This window comes from Oncorhynchus mykiss, chromosome 9 (assembly GCF_013265735.2).
Source record: "Oncorhynchus mykiss isolate Arlee chromosome 9, USDA_OmykA_1.1, whole genome shotgun sequence".
NCBI lineage: Eukaryota > Metazoa > Chordata > Actinopteri > Salmoniformes > Salmonidae > Oncorhynchus > Oncorhynchus mykiss.
In genome coordinates, this window is record NC_048573.1 from 65,541,861 (window position 1) to 65,559,972 (window position 18,112).

The 18,112-nt window shown below is 41.2% G+C and overlaps 2 protein-coding genes and 1 long non-coding RNA gene across 3 annotated transcripts in view; all 3 read right to left on the bottom strand.

The window, feature by feature from the left end:
• Window positions 1–4,883: 4,883 nt before the first annotated feature.
• On the bottom strand, window positions 4,884–6,956 carry LOC118966093. The gene is made up of 3 exons (XR_005053323.1): window positions 6,759–6,956; window positions 6,618–6,644; window positions 4,884–5,209 (listed from the first exon to the last, which is right to left on the bottom strand). It is a non-coding gene; the product is annotated as an uncharacterized LOC118966093 (long non-coding RNA).
• A 3,143-nt stretch (window positions 6,957–10,099) lies between these two features.
• On the bottom strand, window positions 10,100–17,820 carry LOC110532687 (proliferation-associated protein 2G4). Its single transcript, XM_021616779.2, has 13 exons — window positions 17,552–17,820; window positions 16,347–16,475; window positions 16,021–16,126; window positions 15,740–15,809; window positions 14,297–14,389; window positions 13,972–14,035; window positions 13,761–13,839; window positions 13,498–13,576; window positions 13,163–13,296; window positions 12,788–12,882; window positions 12,425–12,552; window positions 11,923–11,976; window positions 10,100–11,538 (listed from the first exon to the last, which is right to left on the bottom strand). Exons 1-13 carry the CDS (start codon window positions 17,637–17,639, stop codon window positions 11,461–11,463), a joined length of 1,197 nt encoding a protein of 398 aa, XP_021472454.1. The 5' UTR covers window positions 17,640–17,820; the 3' UTR covers window positions 10,100–11,460.
• Window positions 17,764–18,112, bottom strand: part of LOC110532688 (receptor tyrosine-protein kinase erbB-3) — a 45,720-nt gene continuing 45,371 nt past the window's right edge. The window contains exon 29 of the transcript XR_005053322.1: window positions 17,764–17,846. The gene's annotated coding sequence lies outside the window, so the exon portion shown is untranslated. The remainder of the gene's footprint in view (window positions 17,847–18,112) is intronic.

Genomic DNA, 18,112 nt, shown 5'->3' on the forward strand with positions numbered 1-18,112 from the left:
CTTGGTGAGCATAGGTTTGGCATAATGGGCAGATGGCCCCGAACAAGATGGCATCGAGGCCTCAACGCTTTTTGAGTTATGGCCATTTTTCTGGGATTAAAGGTCAAAAACAAACATAGAACGCTGATTTGACTGCTTCACGTCAAAGTACATGAACCTACGGTGTCAAGAAAAAAAGAACCAGCCATTTATCTATCGTAATTTAAGAGAAATCGTACTATGTACAATTGGTGATGTTCAATGTTGTTGGCTATAAATGATCGTTCAGTTTGGTCTCCTAAACAAAGCTCTTATTTCGTCCTTGGTACAAAATGGTACCAAGACATTACCCCCACCCTATGATATATATCAAATTGTCATTTAGATACAACCAATTCTAAATACAACCAATCCTCCATATCAACAGGCATATATCAAATCCATCCTATCTTGACAAGATCACAGAGACACACTGACTGGCACACAGACATTGTGGAGCCAAGAGATACACGCTTGACCTCTCCCCTCTCTCCGGCCCAAACAACTTAGTCTTGACATAGAACAGATACTGCAACCCTGCCACAGTATTATACAAAAATAACATTCTGATGAGAAGTAACTTACAAACATATGATGAATATTAAACATCTTACCTATGTTACCACCTAATTCTGATTATTCCCCAACACACCCAAAAGGTGTTTTGCCATACCCAACCTGCAGTTTGATGGAAATAGTGCATTCAACCCTATGTAAATCAGTCAGTGAAATATGTGATAGTTGGCTTCTAAACGAGTTGGAAAAAGTGGGTGTGGTGTCAGTTTGTATCAGTTTGGTGTCAGAATGATATCTAATTGACTGATGGACGGTGACTTGCTGGCTGGCTTTTGTCCATTTGCAATATGTTTAAACAGTGAGGTACCATCACCAAAGTGACATTCTGAAATCAACCCCAACAAGCGATGGAGAGGAACCAGAATCACTGCCCGGCCATCCCGAGTTCATCGGGCCAGTCAATTGCGCATTCCTGAAGTTTTTTTGAGCATGTCAAATTCGTGATGGTAAATGCTCATTGAAACATATTGCAAATGGACAGCCGTGCGCCTGGTGATTGGAACGGGTTACCAGGATAAAAATGTTATAATGGTTTTAAATGCCTTTAGGGGTGTGCAAGGGGTCCACGGTTAGGTAGGGAGCATCCCCCATCCGTGCCCATCCAATAGGGGGCACCCCTAGTCATTTTGGACATTTTTCAAAAACCGTTAAAAAATGAAAGAGTCCCACTTCTCTCATGTCACCATCGAGCGATGGAGAGGAAACACTAGCACTGCCCGGCCATCCCGAGTTCACCGGGCCAGTCAATTTTGCATTTCTGCAGAATTTTTGAGCATGTCAAATTCATGATGGTAAATGCCCATTGAAACATATTGAAAATGCACAGTACATTTGCAATATGATTCAACAGTGAAAAAACATCACCAAATGGACATGATGAAATCAACACAACGAGCGATGGAGAGGAACCACTATCACTGCCCGGCTATCCCGAGTTTATCAGGCCAGTCAATTTTGCGTTTCTGCAGAATTTTTGAGCATGTCAAATTTGTGATGGTAAATGCCCATATTGCAAATGGACAGCCGTGCACCTGGTGATTGGAACGGGTTACCAGGAGCACATTTTTAAAATGGTTTTTAATGTCATTACGGGGTAGCAAGGGGTCCACGGTTGGGTAGGGAGCCAATAGGGGGCGGCCCTTGTCATTTTGGACATTTTTCAAAAATTGTTAAAAAACAACAGAGTTGTTGATCATACATGACAAACAGACCATATAGGTTGATTCATGGCTCAACATAGTGCTATATATCATTTGGGCAGTATAAATACCTTTTGGACATGGTTCACTGACTTTTGGGTTTGTAAACCGACTTCCTATGATCGTACATGACAAATGGACTTAACATCCTGATTTGGCACTTTCAAATCTTTCATATTGCATATGGACATTTCTAATGGCATTTGGCAAAGAAAAAAAAAGTGAGTTTTGACTTCCTATGAAATCATATTGCAAATGGACAAAACATATGCCTTACGGACAAGTAAAAAAAAAATAGGATAATCAAATATGACAAAAGTATGTTCATACAGTTCTTATACATGTGTAATTGGCAAAAGAATCGAAAGAATTTCAAAAAACGGTCCAGAAAGCACTTTTTTAAGGGGGTGATAAGTTTTTGGAAAAATGTTCACATTTTCGACTTTTGACTTCCTATGAAATCATATTCCAAATGGAATGGACAAAACATATGCCTTATGGACAAGTAAAATATATATTATTTGAATTATGATAATAAAATATGACTAAACTATGTTGATACAGTTGTTATACATGTGTATTTGACAATTTTTTTTTAAGAATTTCGAAAAAACGGTCCAGAAAGTACTTTTTAAGGGAGTGATACGTTTTTTAATTTTTTTTTAAACATTTTCGACTTTTGACTTCCTATGAAATCATAATGCAAATGGACAAAACCTTTTCGACAAGTAAAAAAAAAAAAATTCCGATAACAAAATTTGACTAAAGTATATTGATACAGTTGTTATACATGTGTAATTGACAAAAAAAATCTAAAGAATACCGAAAAAAACGGTCCGGAAAGCACTTTTTTAAGGGGGTGATAAGTTTTTGAAAAAATGCTAAAATTTTCAAAATGTTACTCTTGGGTCTTGACTTGTGTTACATTTGCAATATGAAAAATTGCAGTGGAGCGCACTCGCCATCTATTGGATTTTTGCAGTGTTACACTTGGCATTTGCCATATGGCATTTGCCTTCAGTTTTGAATGAAACAACGTCCAATTGAGTGGTATTGTACATCGTGTATATGTTTCATACGGTGCCAATAACATCCCATTCATTTTTGTCCATTTCAGGGGGGTGTTCCCTTACATAAACCAATAGCTTTCCGACTGACTAAGAATTGCCCAGTGGAGGAAAAGGTACCCAATTGTCATACTTGAGTAAAAGTAATGATACCTTAATAGAAAATGACTCAAGTAAAAGTGAAAGTCACCTAGTAAAATGCAACTTGAGCAAAATAAAATCAAAAAGTATTTGGTTTTAAATATACTTTTATTTAACAAAGCAAGTCAGAACAAATTTACTGAGAAACAGTGGGTTAACTGCCTTGTTCAGGGGAAAAACTACAGATTTTTACCTTCTCAACTCAAGGATTTGATCCAACAACCTTTCAGTTACTGTCCCAACGCTCTAACCACCAGGCTACCTGCCGCCCCTAAACTTAGGTATCAAAAGTATATGTTATTGCTAAAATATACTTATGTATCAAAAGTAAAACCAGATGGTACAATGTTTTTAAAATTTACGGATAGCCAGGGACACACTCCAACACTCAGACATCATTTACAAACTATTTGTGTTTAGTGAGTACGCCAGATCAGAGGCAGAAGGTATAACCTGGGATTTTCTCTTTAAATGCGTGAATTAGACTTTTTCCTGTCCTAAGCATTCAAAATGTAACGAGTACTTTTAGGTGTGAGGGAAAATGTATGGAGTAGAAAGTACATTATTTTCTTTAGGAATATAGTGGAGTAAAAGTAAAAAATATAGTGAAGTACAGATGCCCCAAAAACTACTGTAGTACTTTAAAGTATTTTTACTTAAGTACTTTACACCACTGCAATTGCCTGTATATCTACTGTAGGCCAATGAATAAACGTGATAGTTGGGTACCCTACGTATTTGATACAGCAACACGACCATTACCTCCGTTGACACCTGGTATAATGTAGACCTATGAGTATTTATTTTGGAGAAGCTTCGTTATTGTAGGCTGTTGACTGTCCTGTATTTTTCCTCAGTGGGCCTAAACTAGTAAATTAGAAATGGATTAATATCCATTTGTAATGGAAAAAAACATAAATGTCCTACAAAATAGGCCACCCATTTTCAAACCCACATCACTTGTTTAAAAACAAAGAGTATGCTTGGCTGACATAGTTGAACAGCCTGTAAGACAAGACCGTGCCAGAGAGATGAAACCAGGCCTCCAGGGTAAACCAGTGTGTTCTTGACCATTTGGGGTGCTGGGTTGGAGGTTTAATTTATTTTTCGCATCAACTTAAAAACAAAATGACCTACATCTTGTACAGGCCTACATATGTTTACATGGCGTTAAGTAGAAACCATTGACTACAATACAACAGTATTCTGTACATGACGTGAAATGAATGGTTTTCCCCCACAGAATTGTCCTTAGTGACAGCCAGGTATCCAGGGAAACTACTTCAAACAAGATATCAATACCCCAGGGCAGTGATTTGGGACATTGCCCTGTGTACGGCACAAGATTTCAGATGGGACATTAAACAGGTGTCCGACCTCTGTCACTAATGATCCCATGACAATTTCAGGCGCGTTAAACTGTGTCCTGGCTAAATACCCAATCTAGTCCTCATACCATGACCACCTAATCATCCCTAGCTTCTGTTTGGCTCATTAATCCCCCAGGTCATCGTTTGAAATGATAATGTTCACAGTAAATTTACCTGGAAAACTAAGTTGCACATGTTGCTGTGATACCACCTGTGTTACCACAGAGCAGGGAGAGCCATACATTTAGATAAAGAGCAGTCCATGCACCCCTCACAACCCACGACCCAACAGCTGCGAGAAAATGCAGCATAACCTTTCCTCGGATAGTCACGCTCATAACCCTAGTTCATAGAAAGAAACTGGTTTAAGGGAATCACAATATATGGGTTACCTATAAGAATGTTTGATACGACTAGTCACCAGAACTGAACACGGTCAGCAATAATGGTAAATGGTTGCAGCATGGTAGGAATTACATTCTGGACCCCGTTTCAGAAGCAACAAAGACAACTTTAAACCAAAAACTTTATTGGGAAAGTATAAACAAAAGCAATGGAGTAGGATAGGTTTGGTAGAAGAGTAGAGAATCCAGAATGTCCCCATATCAATTTTCCCAGGCAGGTGTCTCTTGACCAAGACAACAGTAGCACTGTCTCTTTACAGCCTCTCATTGGCATGGATGGCACATCTCAGATCAGACTTTGAACATGAGATCCTTGGTCCCGTGGTGTCCAGAAGGGTCACAGCCATGGTGTTGTAGGGGGAGGCATTCTACTTGGACCTCTGCCTCATCTTTCGCCTCTTGCGCTTCAGCCTGCGCATACGCTTCTTTCTCCACTGCAAGAGAGAACAGAGGCCAATGTTAGATGTAACATTAGCTACTTTTAGATATTGACAAACTGTTAGAACAAGTCGCTGAACCCTGATCAAAACTGTCTAGAAGGGATATTGCCATCCTGCACACCCACCCATATAGTAAGGGACCTGTGACTGAAAATATGGCAACAAGCTAGCTAGAATTGCACAACATTTGGCTACAGTAATGAACCAGGACAGGTGATAATCTACTGACAAGGCATGTCCACATGTTCACTACAGAATTAAATTACTTGGTGACAGCATTACTAACGTTAAGACTTTGGCTATACGAACAAGTGCACTCGCATACTCCCTTAGAAACTTAACCTGAAAACACTGCAATAGTACTGTTTGTCAATCTTGACAATAGCCAGAGTACACTTCAAAACAGCCTGAATTACTCAGATGATAAGAGTTTGAGTGGTCATTAATGTGATGTTTTTGCCGAGGACCTTAGTAGGTTGTAAAACTGCACAACTAAGACTGATTAAATGTAACCTTTATTTAAGTAGGCAAGTCAGTTAAGAACAAATTCTTATTTACAATGACTGCCTACCCTGGACAGCGCTGGGCCAAATGTGAGCCGCCCCATGGGACTCCCAATCACTGAGCCAGTGCCTGTTCACCACGCTACTATGTGTGAGATGAGAGCTGTTTTTCAGTCACTCAGTTACAGCTTTGATGCACCTTTACTGACCTCAAGGCCAAACAGACTTAAACAGCCATCACTAACAGAGGCTGCTGCCTACATACAGACTTGGACACTAATAAGGATAAATCACATTTTATTGGTCACATGCAAGATATGTAAACATTACTAATCTCATATGTATATATCTATACTATATATTGCATCATGCCTATGCCGCTCTCATTACTCATCTATATAATCATTCAATTATTTTACTTAGATTTGGGTGTAATAGGTAATTGAATTAGGGAATTGTTTGATACTGCTGCACTGTCAGAACTAGAAACAAGCATTTCGTTACACTCGCCAATATCATATGCTAACCATGTGTATGTGACAAATAAAACATGGCCCTAGACCGCTATGACACTCGGGAGCCAAAACGTTTGGTGCAGTATTTCGCAAGAGAAAAAAAATGCGGGTGAACAACGAGTAGTCTATCGTAGAATGACAAAGCACTTCATTGCATAATCCCTAACTATACAAACAACGATTGTATGTTGTCTTAGAAATTACTACAAGCCTATGCACCGAACTCGATAATCAATGTATTTAAAATGTAGCAGGTGGATAACTACAAAATGCGTGCAGTTATGTCGCAGTTAACAGGCTAGGCAACCAAATCACTTAAAGCTAACTAGCATAGCAACAAGGAAGATGCCTACAAAACAATCGTTTAGAGTGGATAAAATGTACCTTTGCCCTCATGTCGTGGAGGAGTGTCTGTAAAGTAAAGGGAGAAAAAGGTTGATCAGTTGGATGCCTTTTAATTACATTGGATTACTTTGGATGAACATGAGAAAATACAAAACGTGTTAGGTACAGTATTCAACTTACCTCTACCAGATGGCACCGTCTCCAAGAAGGGCGCCACTAGCGTTCGATCGGTTATTTATACACTGAAATTACGTCATCACTGTTGGACGCTCATACATTCTGGGATATGTAGATTTCATCGGTCATGGGCTGTGTTCGAATACCCATACTAACATACTGTATAACCCTGGCAGACAAGTTGGGAGGAAACGTGGTGGTATCACTCGAAGGGTTACCATTGTAAACGGAAAATACTACGTGCCATCTGTATTCCAGACGCTTTCACCTTAGCAGTTGTGTCTATATAATTTCATCCTAAGGGAATAGCTGTAGACTTTTATTTTTTTCAGTTTTTATTATCATTTTTTTCCGCACAAAAGAGATCCCATTAACATATGCAAAAGCCTACAAGTTATTTTGCCAGCTGACTTTTTAAAAAATCCTGGTATTTAAAAATATATATTTACCTTCGAGGAATGTTCACTCATCAGGTGTTTTGCCAAACAAATATGTACAACAGCACCACACTACCTGAGATTAATAACACTCCCAAAACAAAAAGTTTAGCACTGTTTTTGCATTCTTTGCCGCCTACACAGTGATGACTAGATGCTCAGTAGAGTAGGAAAATGTGAACGCTTTCTATAATGCCTTGGCAGTCATATTCACTGCCCAGGTTACAGCTAAAATCAAGTATTTTGCACTAATTATGTTTTTCATGTGACCGACTTATTTATTTGAAACGTTCTATCGTGTCCCTGTGAAAGGTACCTTGTTCAAGAGAGCGATTAACGATATGCGTAATACAGGGCAGTGGGAAGATAGCAGAACATTGGGAGGCGAGTTACAAGTGGATCGGGAATTCAATGAGGCCTTTGGGAAGGGCTTACATTTTGTGCACTTAAACGTCCGAAGTCTACTACCGAAGATTGATGAGATACGCCTGTTGGTTTGCAAATCAGAGGTGGGTGTCTTATGTTTTACGGAGACATGGTTGGATTCATCTGTTTGTGACTCAGAAATTGAGATAGGTAATTACTCTGTTGTCAGGAAGGATCGGAAGGGTGGGGGATTATGTGCGTTTGTGCTTTTAACGTCAGATCGGATTCAATGCTGATCTGGAGATTGGCTGGATATCTGCCTTCCCAAAACCAAGCGGATTTTGTTGGGGGTGTGTTATAGGCCGCCCAAGCAGAATGCATTCTATGAAGGTCTTAAAATTGTGTTGTCAAACTGTAATGATTCACTGTTGAAGGAAATCATTTTGTTAGGGGATTTCCATATTGATGTCTGCAAAAAGAATAGCCCAACCCACAATGTATTATTGCACTTTTGTAGATCACTTGCTCTGACCCAAATTATAAAAGATCCCACCAGGATATGTGAAACAGTGCAAAGTAATATTGACTTAATATTGGTGTCTGACAAATCTAAAATATCACAGAGTGGAGTAGTAGTCTATGGAATCAGTAATAATTTTAATACATTTTGCACAAGGAGGATTTTTAAAGATATATTTAAGTGTCAACAAACCGTTAGAATCAGAGGACTCAAAAAATACTGTGTTGAAAAGTTTAGGGAGGAAGTGGGTAAAATTGACTGGTCACCTGTGCTAGATATTGTAGAGGTAGACAGTGCCTGGGAAGTCTATAAATGTAGATTCCTTGATGTGGTGAATGTGATGGCTCCCATTAGACGGGCCAGGGTAAAGCAGAGATCTAGCCCTTGGTTTAATCATGAGATTCTAGAATCTATCCAAGCAAGGAATAAATAAAAATGTTTGAACACAGTTTGAGGGCAGCATGATTTTGTCCTATATAAACGTCACAGAAATGAAGCACAGAGGAGGATGGATGAAGCACAGAGGAGGATGGATGAAGCACAGAGCAGGATGGATGAAGCTAAGAGGGGTTACTTTGCTGAGAAAATAATTGAGAACAAAACCCTAAAATCTTTGGAAATCATTTAAGGAATTAGGCTGTAGTGGTACTATCAAAAACAAACTAAACAGTATTGGACTGAACATCAAGGGGGAGATGGTATACGAAAAAGCAGAGGTTGCCAATGAATTCAACTCTTTTTTTACTTCTGTTGCCAGCAAGCTGGTTAGCAAGCTGCCCACCAGTTCTGGTTTGTATGGAAACAAACAAGTCAAGAAGTATTATGTAGAGTTAGGGGTTCAGCCAAACTCTTTTTTTTTTGCAAAGGAAGAAACAGCCAAAATAGTCAGTATGCTGGCAGAGCTTAAATGCCTAAATGCTCCAAAGCATTTGCAAGGTTTCTTATAGATTCTGCTGAGAAAATTGTCCCTCTCGCTCCATATGGGTGTCTTTTTGTGTGTTTGCAGGTGGGAAGAGTTATGGTGCTTTCAAGATAACTGGGAACTCTGAAAAATATGAGGCCAAATCATGATATCCGTGACCTTCAGGTTGGAAAGTCAGGGCTAGAATGAGGCACAATTCCAAGTTGGAATTCCGAGTTGGATGACTGTTTAAAACGATTTTTCCCAGTCGGAGCTCTTTTTTCTCTCTCCAGATACCCAGTTGTTTTGAACGCACTGAAGTGAGAGATTTCTGAGCTCCCAGTTGTTTTGAACGCGGCATATGCCCCGTTTACATCATGACGTATTTCTTTACGCATTACGTCATCTTCACTGAGTTTTCACACGCAAGATGTTCTATCTGTGCCTCTACTGAATAGACAAGTGTAGTGTTTGTTATGCAAGATGGAGAGCCTGTCTCTCTTCAGAGATCACATTTATTTTAGGAGATTGCAAAATGTTTAGTTACTTTTCCCTCAACTTGTTTCTCTAACATGGCTAGCTAATTTGTCCTGGGATAAAATCATTGGGTTGTTATTTGACCTGAAATACACAAGGTCCTCTACTCCAACAATTAATCCACAGATTTTTATCTGGGTAAACTGAGTTAGTTTCCAGTAATCTCTCCTCCTTCAGGCTTCTTCTTTGGACTTTATATGGCAGTTGGCAACCAACTTTAAGGTGCATTACCACCACCAACTGTAGTGTGGGCCTTAGTTCATCTTTCAACCACCCATGTGGGTATATGCTCCTAAAAACCAATGAGATGGGAGGCATGATTTGCAGTGTCAAGCATAAAATAGAACGCTCGAGCAGTATTGGTGCACTGATTTAGTAACGTGTACATTTATTTGGCAGCGCAGGCGGCGAGAGTGGTGTGGTCAGCATGTTAGCTGATGGTAGTGGAATGACCGATGGATCTTACTCATAATTATTATAGGACGATATTTACATTTCAGTCAAGTATGCAAATAAAATGTTTAAAAATAGTTTAAATGGGTTGTAATTCTGACATGCTTTGCTAATGACAATTTCAAAGGCCTTCCAAAATACCACATTTTATTGGGAGGACCTCTATTACTTCCTAAATAGGAACTTTTGTAGAATTCTATCCATACACATTTACAAAACAAGAGCGGATACATTTCCTTCATGGGAACAAACTTAAAATATCAACCGAGTCAGAAACATTTCCACAATGATCTCTCCCTCTAATATCCTATTCAGAAAGAAAAGCCCACAGGAACTAGTGGTGCAGCAGTTGGTTAGTCCTTTGGTCAGTTGCCTCATACCCAAATTTGATAATGGAGTTGTTATTTGACGCCACCATGGCAATGTTTCTAATCTAGATGATTCAAAAATATCCTCAAACTTATTTTACAATAAAGTATCAGATATTAAACAGCTATGGAAACCGATGTAAACAGTGACCAATATAGGTGTAATTCATTGAGAGCCATGGCAGTATCAGTGTATTAACTGAAATATGGCAGTCATATACCTAAATCATTTAATAATGGGGACATTTTAACCTTTCATAATTGGGCTTCAGGGACAATGTTTTTTTCCCTTCCTAGCATGGTGCGTACAGATCAAGCCCCTAATCCAATTCCCTGTACTAAATCCATTTAATATGTAGTCCTGTTAGGGGATATATCCATGGAAACAGACTTTAAGCAGTTGTAAAACTGGCAGTTGCAGTTGATAAGAGAAATAGCTAGGTATGACCCTAGGGATTTTTGCTAGTGTACGTAACGATTTGAGTCAACGTAGTCAGCCATCATTTGCTAGCATGGCTGTTTATAAGGTCTGTCATGTTTAATGATGGAGGGTTCAAGTTAATACACATTTACTTCCTAAATAGACAAACTTACATTAATTTAAAAGATACAACTGCATGGTTATGACCGAAAAGGTTTTCCTTCAGAAAAATCATTGGCACAATGCAATCGTATCACATCCTCAACTGTCCTGCTTTGCTTTCATAAATCATTTGATTATTCACTGCTGACTTTATTACAGTACCAAGGCTCAACGACTGGATGGTATAAACGTGTCTCCCACAGAGTCTACTCAGGAAAATGCCCTTGTTCTACTCAATAGCCCTTCTGAGTCACTTAGTGGTTACTATCATGGGGAGAACCCTGCTGTCTCAAGGACAGTGAGATTGAAATGGGATGTGACAGAATTTGAATTTAGCAGAGAGCAGCACCATCCCCAGTAGTCTGACATCAGTTAACATTTGGAGGTTTCCATCACAAGGCTAGGCTGCACCGTGAGGCGGGCGTCTCAGGACAGGAGCGCATGGTGGAAGGTCTTGACATCTGTTCTGTGGGTTGGTCAGTTGTCAAAAGTCTGTCAGTATTATTGGGAGACGAAGACTGGGTCAGGAGGTGGAAGGTCTTATTCTGCAGCTTCGGTCTCTTTGACCTCTGGCGCTGGCTGTCCTGGTGCCGTTTCAGTTTCCACAGTCTTTGAAGCCTTGTCACAAGGGGGGGGGGGGGGGGGGGGGGGAAGAAAAAAAAGTGTGGAGAGATTGTAAAGACACATTTTGCCTCAATCACATGAATGTGTAATTTATGTATTAAAACAAAGAAGTCCCACTGAGGTGAGAAGACCTCTTCCAAGGGAGACCTGGAAATATTTACATTAAATAGTAGGGGATACCTAGTCAGTTGCACAACTGAATGCATTCAACCGAAATGAGTCTTCCGCATTTAACCCAACCCCTCGGAATCAGAGGTGCGGGGGGCTGCCTTAACATCCATCTCATAGGTGCACGGGAGAAGTTATTTGGGGTTAACGGCAGATTTATCTACCTTGCCGGCTCGGGGATTCGAACCAGCGACCTTTCGGTTAGCCTACCTTCTTTTTCTTCTTCTTCTGCGTCTTGCGGCTCGCTGAGCTTTGGAGCAAGGCCTGAAAAAAAGGTTGGTTTTTGAGAACACAAATCAACCATGTCAGCCGAGTACATAACGACATTGGAAAAGCCAATCACAGAGATGATTTATCCTCATCTCTCACTCCGGTGTACAAGTAGGGAACTGGTATGTGTATATTTAAATGTAATCTTTATTTAACTAGGCAAGTCAGGGGTATACCAGTCATGCTGCAGTGGACGTGCAACTTTAGCCAAGCGTGAGGTGCTCCCATTATCTTCTATGAAACCGGAGACCAAGCAGCACTATGTTTATGAATACGACAGGCAGCACGCACACACACCCAAGAACACGTGATAAAGTGGTATGCGCCATGCTCACATTGGCAAAAAGTTACAGGTCCAGTGTGGCAGATGGGAAAACCCCTGATTTCTAAAGCCCTAGTGTAGCACCACAGTAAGAGCAGTAGCCCATCTGTCTTGCTTTACCTTGAGATCTGCGTCCTCTACTTCGTGTTCAGACTTGTACAGCTCCTGCTCATACAGCCCTGTGGTGATGCGTAGGGGTCCGTTGGCCATCAGCAGAACAGTGAACTTGAACTGGGCCACAAACTCACCTAGACTCACAGAAAAAGAGCCATTAAACGTAGGCTTATACAACTTGGTTATGCCACTTTCATTTTGTAGTGTACCGGTCAAGTGGTGAACTGAATCAATGAAGAAATATTTCATTTGCATGTCAAGCCACCTTCACATCCCTTACAGGATTATCTGACACAATTTTACAAAAAGTAATGCACAGTACTTTAGCATAAATGCATAGCCTCTGTCTGGTTAGATCTTCCAACTAACCTTCTTTCTCGTGCAGAACGTTGAAGGGCTGCAGGAGTTCATGTTTGGCACACTCTACCACACCCAGCCTTGCCTTGCCCTCATCCTCAAACGCCCTGAGAGACAGAACGAGAGATTGAGGGAGAGGGGAGAATATAAAAAAGGCAGAAGAGAGAACCAAAACATCATTAGCTATCTAATAGGCATTAAAACAGAGGAAACAAAAACTACGTGCTCAGTCTATTGGATCAAATAGTCTAATCGGGGGAAAATTATATGTGCCTTATTTAATTGATGAAAACCCTCTTCTTTCCCCAACTGTCATTGAAGGTGTTCTGGGTAAAAGTATAATATTAGTTGTAGGTAAAAGTCCGCTCCCTGCGGCAGACGTGCTACCTGAGAGTGAAAGGCATGGCATCGAAGCGTCTCTCCACCTCGCTGAAGAAACTCCTGGATGTCTTCATCTTCAGGCCATACTGCTTGTCTGGGTCCCTCTTGTAAATGGTGGTCCTCTGGCCTGCATCCTTCGCCTGGAATAGAAGACAGACCAATAAACGGAAGGGGGTTTACAGCACATACAAAGTGATGACAGGAGACACACAATGGAGTAATTCAATGCATAGAAAAAACAATCATGTCCCCTCACTGTGAAAACGTAATACATTTTAGTACAACCCATCAACGGGTGTGAGCCTCACACGACTGGAATGTTGAGTGAATGTGTCCCTCACCTTGCCTTCTCCAGTGCTGATGAGCACATCCACAGCATACACCTCGTGTACCTCAAACTCTGCCTTCTCGTGGTCCTTCCTACGCAACACCAACAGAGAGAGACAAGGCCATGAATAATTAAACAAAACTTTGTCCCCTAAGAGCAATTACTATTATCGCTACAGCGGTGCCTGACACACACGACAAAGACGAGAAACAACATATGCATCTTACAAGTAATACCAAAACAAGCCAGATGTCTTGGACTAATATTAAATGTCACCTCTGCAGGTCCGTGGGGTTCTGAATGATGGTTTTCTCTCCGTCAATAACATGCTGCTTCAACTGATGGGACAGCATCCCTGAGGAGAGTGTGTAATATGACAAAAAGTCAAGGTATGTGATTTGGCAAGTTACCAGTACAAGACACAAGGGTTGAATGTATCGTGTATCAATGTTGCACCAACTAGATTAAATGAAAAGGAGGGACTCACCCTCTATGGCTGAGCATTTGAATGACTTGGCAATCTTGTTCCAGGCTTCTGTGACCTGTGAGTTCTGAATGAGAGAGAGAGACATTCAACCTAAATTGCTATAATTCCACTGATGGAAATACTGTCCCATTACAATACCAAATATATTTGTTAGTCAAGTGTAAAAAAAGAAGTTTGTCACTGCATCCCTAATAAGCCTGGTCCCCGCTCGGTTTGTGCTGTATAGCCAACTGCACCATGGGAGTTGGATTTAGAGCACAACCAGATCTGGTACTAGGCTAGACCCCAACTACCCACGCAGTAAAGATCTAGCTAACCACTTCACCTGGTTTCCAGGCTTGACCAGTCTGAGGGCAGCCTCAGCACACAGGTGTGCTGCTTTAATAACGTCAGCCTTACGTCCTGTCAACGGAGCATCCTGATGGAGCGAAAACAGAGGACGAGAAGGTGAGATAACATAGCAAATGATTACATAGGAAAATATGAAAAACAGGCAACATTACACACGGGTTGGGTTTTCCTGTACTAGATGATGTCTACCTGACTCCTTTGTGTGTAACATTACGTGTTGGTTGGGTTTTCCTGTACTAGATGTCGTCTACCTGACTCCTTTGTGTGTAACATTACGTGACGGTTGGGTTTTCCTGTACTAGCTGGTTGTCTACCTGACTCCTTTGTGTGTAACATTACGTGATGGTTGGGTTTTCCTGTACTAGATGATGTCTACCTGACTCCTTTGTGTGTAACATTACGTGATGGTTGGGTTTTCCTGTACTAGATGTCTACCTGACTCCTTTGTGTGTAACATTACGTGACGGTTGGGTTTTCCTGTACTAGCTGGTTGTCTACCTGACTCCTTTGTGTGTAACATTACGTGATGGTTGGGTTTTCCTGTACTAGCTGGTTGTCTGACTCCTTTGTGTGTAACATTACGTGACAGTTGGGTTTTCCTGTACTAGCTGGTTGTCTACCTGACTCCTTTGTGTGTAACATTACGTGATGGTTGGGTTTTCCTGTACTAGATGATGTCTACCTGACTCCTTTGTGTGTAACATTACGTGATGGTTGGGTTTTCCTGTACTAGCTGGTTGTCTGACTCCTTTGTGTGTAACATTACGTGACGGTTGGGATTTCCTGTACTAGCTGATTGTCTACCTGACTCCTTTGTGTGTAACATTACGTGATGGTTGGGTTTTCCTGTACTAGATGATGTCTACCTGACTCCTTTGTGTGTAACATTACGTGACGGTTGGGTTTTCCTGTACTAGCTGGTTGTCTACCTGACTCCTTTGTGTGTAACATTACGTGATGGTTGGTTTTTCCTGTACTAGCTGGTTGTCTACCTGACTCCTTTGTGTGTAACATTACGTGACGGTTGGGTTTTCCTGTACTAGCTGGTTGTCTACCTGACTCTTTTGTGCCTAACATTACGTGACGGTTGGGTTTTCCTGTACTAGATGATGTCTACCTGACTCCTTTGTGTGTAACATTACGTGGTGGTTGGGTTTTCCTGTACTAGATGATGTCTACCTGACTCCTTTGTGTGTAACATTACGTGACGGTTGGGTTTTCCTGTACTAGCTGGTTGTCTACCTGACTCCTTTGTGCCTAACATTACGTGACGGTCGCACTATGCATGTAACGTTTGATGTGCTGTACATCCGTCAATGTATCTGTATGCTGGCATTCTGTATGACAGAACATAGCAACATATGCACTCTTGCTAATGATCCAGACGCGGTCACAGCAAACAACCAAGTGCTGCTACCTTGGTCACTCCCACCACAAAGCTGTGAGCCAGGTTTGAGATGAAGCCATCGACGTGCACCCCCAGGTCACTGCACAGGCAAAAACAACAAGCAGCACATGAAGGATAGGCAGACTCAAGACCATCAGACTGGTCCATGCACTGACATAGGAAGGGTAGTCGCCCAACAGTTGAACAGGGACAGCCATGCAGGTCCCATACAGAGAAGGTAAAGATTAATTGAATAACAGTTGCCCATGAGACAGTTGGCCATAAAAGTTGCAGACATATGTTGTTACTACATTTTGATGAGGTCCCCGTCCTTCAGTGTGATCTCAGGGTCACTCTTCAGGGGAGAGAAGTGGCACACGCAGTTGTTGACTGATACGCTGGTTGGGAATGCAATGCCTGAGGGGGGCAATAAGTAGAGATTTATTTACACTAATAACCTAAGTAACTTTCTGCACAACAAAGAATATTAAGTGTTTTGATTCTCTCTGTTTTGAAGACGCAAGGAGAGAGGATATGAGCAATTAAAAAAAGTTAACTACAAAACTCTAAGAGCCACTTCACTCATGACTCATGTCAACGCAACTTATTGACTTAACCAATGAGATGAGGCCCATACCTTTCTTCAGATCCTTCTCCTTCCTGAAGACCTTTCCAGTTTCTGCCATGATGAAAGCATCTCCTGTCTCACAGAGGCTGACCACAGTCACCCCAGCCCTGGCAGCCTCCACCACAGCCTTCAGGGCCTCTGGAGTAGACAGGAAGAGACACAGGAGGAAAGAACAAGAGGTTGGGTAGGTATGCTTTGGGTATTAGGACCAGGGGAGGTGACTTCTCACGCAAACATTTGTACTAGTTTTAGGTCCCTTTGGTTCAGAGCTTCTGCTAAATGACTCAAATGTGGATCTGCTGGTCCAATAAACACGTCCGTAGGGCAAAAATAATTGTAATCGAAGTTCATAAAGATCCCGTCCCAGGACCATTACGTGGGATCATCAAGATTTACATAAATTCCCATGAACATATACTCCAGCCAGGTCTTCAATTTTGATACAGAGAAAGTATAAGATTTGCACACAGAATATATATAGTAGCTATATCTGGATGCATAGGGAGTATTGCATAGATGCTGGCTATAGCTGTGTGTGGTACTGTGTTGCAGGTCTGAGGCAATACATTGTCACTAAACTGACAGACCCTGATGGCCCTTAAGCCTATACAACCAATGACCATCGATGGCTTCACTGAGAACACTTGCTACGGGTAACGGTTCAAGATCAGTAACATGCGTTACGTTAAGAGATGGCGGTGCAAACGACCTGTTTTAAATAGTACATTGGCAAACATGAGAGTTAAAATGAATCGTTGGTAACTAACTAGTTAAATAAACGTAGAAAATAGTTAATTAAATGTAACGGGGTCATAGCCAACTTATTCAGAAGGTAGTTTGCTAATCAGTTATGTTTACTAGTGACAACTTTCCAGGCAGTGCATATAACCTTAGCTAGTGAGCTAGCTAACGTAGCATTTGGCTAGGTAGCAGCTGTCTATGCATACACTTTTGTAGCTTAATTTTAGAATTAGTTAGCAAAAATATGCTAACTCATGCTACTATACATTACGAAACTGATGGAACTATTGCTTAAGACAACTACACAAGCCAAAAGCTAGCCCCGAGGAGACGTTGTGATTAATGTATCGTTAGCTGCTAACACAGCACATGGCTGCATTGTGATAGCTGAGCTAGCGTTAGCACATTAGCCAGCAGACTGTCACGTCTAAACTCTTCAATAGTCTATTAAAAACATGTTACTATTCACTTACGGTTGGCAATCTCGGCCCCCATCTTGTACTTGGTAACGACCAAGTCATCCGCGATGGTCTGCTCTTGTGGCTCGTCGTCTCCAGACATTTTTTTCGGTGGCTCTTTCGCACTCAAAGTAACTTTTTTCCCCGGGTGTCAGCTACAGACTCGACCACGCTGCAGTGCTATCTCCTCCTCCGCAGATCTTGCACAAGCCCAACTCGCTAGAGATCCCGCTTCCTACTAGCTGGTTACGTCCCACGCAGTGAGTGCACGCTGAACGCCAAATTGAATTAGCGCGTCACCGCACTGATCCTTGGTTTTAAAGGGGAATGGAAACACTTTAGGAAGTAAATCTAAGCGAAGAGATGTATTCAATCCACTTATACTAAACAACATTTTCCCTCATGCCATTGACACAACCATGCCAATGTACAGTTAGCGTTCTAAATCCTAGTGTTTCCATTCCCCATTAATATCTATGGCACTGACCGATAAACCTTTATCAGTAAATTAGACATTCTTCAGTAGTCATTAGATTTTGGCCTGGCATCATATTATCTGCATATCTACATAGCTAT